The sequence below is a fragment of the Eurytemora carolleeae genome, unplaced genomic scaffold, assembly GCF_000591075.1.
Source record: "Eurytemora carolleeae unplaced genomic scaffold, Eaff_2.0 scaffold1249, whole genome shotgun sequence".
In the NCBI taxonomy this organism is placed as follows: Eukaryota; Metazoa; Arthropoda; class Copepoda; order Calanoida; family Temoridae; genus Eurytemora; species Eurytemora carolleeae.
Window position 1 is genome coordinate 98,844 of NW_019397136.1, and position 3,471 is coordinate 102,314.

The window sequence follows — 3,471 nt, forward strand, 5'->3', positions numbered from 1 at the left end:
TGGATAGCTGGGCCCGGTCCAGATTGCAGTGAGCAGAGTTGTGCCCGGTCCAGGTCACTATGCATAGCTGGGCCCGGTCCAGGTCACTATGCATAGCAGGGCCCGGTCCAGGCCAGTGGAAAAAGCTTGACCCGTTCCAGGTCAGTATGCATAACTTGTCCCGGTCAAGGTCAGCGAGCGAAATTTGTCCGGTCCAGGTTAAGAGAAGTTAAGAGGTTGAGCTTTGTACGGTCGCAGCCGTCGACCCTGAAATTGCTTATTTTATATAAAAATATTGTTCTTCGGTTAAGCTCATTATAGTAAATTAATGTAAGACGTTTCAACAATATAAAAATTAAATTTTCAGATACAGCCTTTGATAATTCTTTCATCTAAAATATAGTTTTTATTTATAAAATATATTTAAATATTGGAGGTTGGAAAAATACCAGTTTCCACGTAATACAAGTTTGTAATTATTTTTTTAAATTTTTTTTCATATTTCTCTCAATATATTTATCTAGGTAAGTATGGTGTACAACACTCTTCATAAAGAATCAGCATTATCTAAACGAAGTGGAGAAGATCCTCCTGATGCTGCATATAAGGTATTCTTCAGTTTAACTCAAATAACAAAAGTGTTTTAAACACTCTTTCAAAACTTTGTGGATTTTATTTTGTTAGGGCATTTTTATCATAAAGTAAGTAACAACTCTGCAAACTTTATCCTAAAGGAACTGAGTTCTTGCAACACACTCATGTTTTTAAATCTCCATATCTTTTCAACCCAATGATGTAGATCTTTGATGTTTCAAACTATGAATTCTGTTAGATAAAATAGTGTGAGTTTAAAAAAATTCTTAAATCAATTTTTTTAAGGTTCAAGTTAGATTTTGGGCAAAATTAATATACAAGATATAATTATAATAATACTAAATATCAATATAAAACATTGTTCAGGTTTCTGTGTTTGGAAATACATACAACCTCAAGATGAAAAGAAACAATAAACTTCTTGCCCGAAATATGACTTACAGAGAGGTAAAAGAAACTAAAAATACTGAAGGAAATACTGGTTTAGCTTGCCTTTCCTCCTTTTTGGTGATAATTTTCACTCAAAATAATCAAAGAATTTGATTCCATGCCACAAACTTTTTTAGTGTTTTCCGAACTATCTTCGGGACGTCAGGTATATAGAATCTATTATAGGCTATCATTCATAGATAGAAAAGGGGGGGGGGGAAGATGATAGAGCCCTTGTATAAAGTGAAATTGGTCTGTGTACACGACACACTTCATATGTCTTTTATGTTTATTTTAATTCATAAACTGAACCTTAAAGTCGTCTTCCTTTCCACAGTTTTCTGGTTCTCACTGTAGATAAAACTATTTCTAGATTGATGGACCCATGGACTAAAGATATTCAAATTAACAATGCTAAAAGACTTAGGTACAACGTGTATCATTATTATTATTATTTATTTCTTATCATTAATAATCAAATAACTAGAAAAAATTCATTTTGAGTTTTAAAATTTAATAATTTAGATTTTTCAGCCAATTTCGTAAGCCGTTTGGCCAGCTATAGCTGACGCATATATGTATATACATATATAAGCGGAAAGCTTTATTATAAAGATTGTATCAAAATACATACTTTAACTATAATTCTTATCAAAGGAAGATTTGTAAACCATGGAAATCCTAGCGGAATCCAATAAAACATTACTATTTGATTAATTAAAAAGTTTTAAGATTAGCGGGGTTCAATGAAAAAGGTTTCATACCAACATTTTTTTGGGATTCTGTACAATTAAATTCTAAACCCGAAGAAATATTTATAGTTCAACTAACAAAATTTGAATATGTATTTTGTATTTTTTAGCAACGCAGATGATACAGACTCTTGGGAGTTCAGGTAAAATTTATTATCAATCATCCATAGAAAAAAATTCAAACTTAAAATCTTGTAAAAAGTTTTATTTTATTTTGTGTTTAGTGAATGTGATCACTTCCTTGGAATGGGAGCAGCACTCAGGAAATCAATTGTTTGTTTTTAAAAGAAAATTCATCATAATTTGAAAATTTAAAATTTTAAAAATATAAAAAAACGAAAAATTTGAGAAAAAAACACGCAAAATGTTTATTTTCCAGTTCTTGTGGAGCAGAGGAAGTTCGTGGGCTAATATTTGACAACCAGACATATGAAGTATATCCTATGACAAAGGCAAGACAAATAAATTCAACATTGAAGGCGTAAAATCTAATCATCCTTAATTAAAAGGGTTACATGCAGGATTCACAACAGCGCAGTGAGAAAGGGATGAAAATTGAATAAATTGCTCCTATTTAGATAGAAAAATGACAAAACTTTCCTCTCTTTTGCGTATATACGAGAATCGTTGTGAATAGGTCTTTTAACTATCTCTTTCAATAGAAGGTCACCTGACATTTCGACAAAAGTTCCTTTTCAGTAAAACTTTTTTTCAGAATTCCATTGTCTTTAAATAATTTTCATGTAATAAATTTTAACTTTGATCTAATTGTTTTATTTTATTCAGAGAATGATGGAACTTTTTAGCGCTACAAACAGGTATTATTGCTTATTCTAAAAAAGTACTCATATTAAAAACTTTTTAAAATAGGACTGGACTAACAAGAGAACCACGTGGTCTCCCACATTTAATCAAAATGGCGGACAAAATACCGGAAATGGAAGATCTTGCCGTCGGCTCTTTCAAAACTAAAAACAAAAGAACTGGAAAACAGAGGAGAAACAAAAGTAAATATTTTCTGAATATTTTTCACTCTTAAATTCACACTTTATCTGTTCAGAACAGTTCAGAGCTGGTCATCTTTACATAGAAACAGCTTTATTTCTTGATGCCGCAGCTTACCAGTCCTACAGCTACTTCTATAGTGTATCAGGATTTCCAAATCCAGACATCAAAATACGAGATCTGGTGCTCAGGTTCCTGCAAAATATTTTCTTATATTTTTATGTTTTTAAGTGACCAGTTTTAATAAAAAAAAATGAGACAAGGTTGAACCTTTTCTATTCAGTTTGAACCATCTCAGAAAAAAAAAAGTAGTTCAACTTTGTCTACACGGTTCAATTCTACTTATCGCTATTTATTAAATCGGGTTCCAAGTACAATAGTTAAAGAGCCTTTACTATCAAACCAGTGCAATATTTTAACCTTGAATGTCGATTTTTCGATTTTTTAAAATCTTTTGTTAGGCTACAAGCTGAAGAGATCTGAGTGATATATGTATTTGCAATTTTTAAGGAAAATATGATAATATCCAAAATCCAAAATTTTGAAAAATGTTTCAAGTTTGATCCAAGTAAAATTTGTCTAAATTATTTCAGCTGGATGAACTCAATACAAGCTCTTTACCACTTCCCATCTCTTGGTACTGCTGTAGACTTCTCTATCGTTAGACTAGAGATTCATAAAACACAGGTTATATTCAGATTATCCTTTCTAT

The 3,471-nt window shown here is 31.3% G+C and overlaps 1 protein-coding gene across 1 annotated transcript; it reads left to right on the plus strand.

The window, feature by feature from the left end:
• Positions 1 to 942: 942 nt before the first annotated feature.
• LOC111712250 (uncharacterized) lies at positions 943 to 3,446 on the plus strand (the record flags this gene model as incomplete). Its single annotated transcript, XM_023486819.1, has 9 exons — positions 943 to 1,020; positions 1,376 to 1,429; positions 1,865 to 1,897; positions 1,979 to 2,017; positions 2,134 to 2,206; positions 2,541 to 2,572; positions 2,625 to 2,761; positions 2,815 to 2,950; positions 3,353 to 3,446. Coding segments are annotated over exons 2-9 (594 nt in total), but the record flags the coding sequence as incomplete, so codon positions are not given.
• Positions 3,447 to 3,471: the final 25 nt, after the last annotated feature.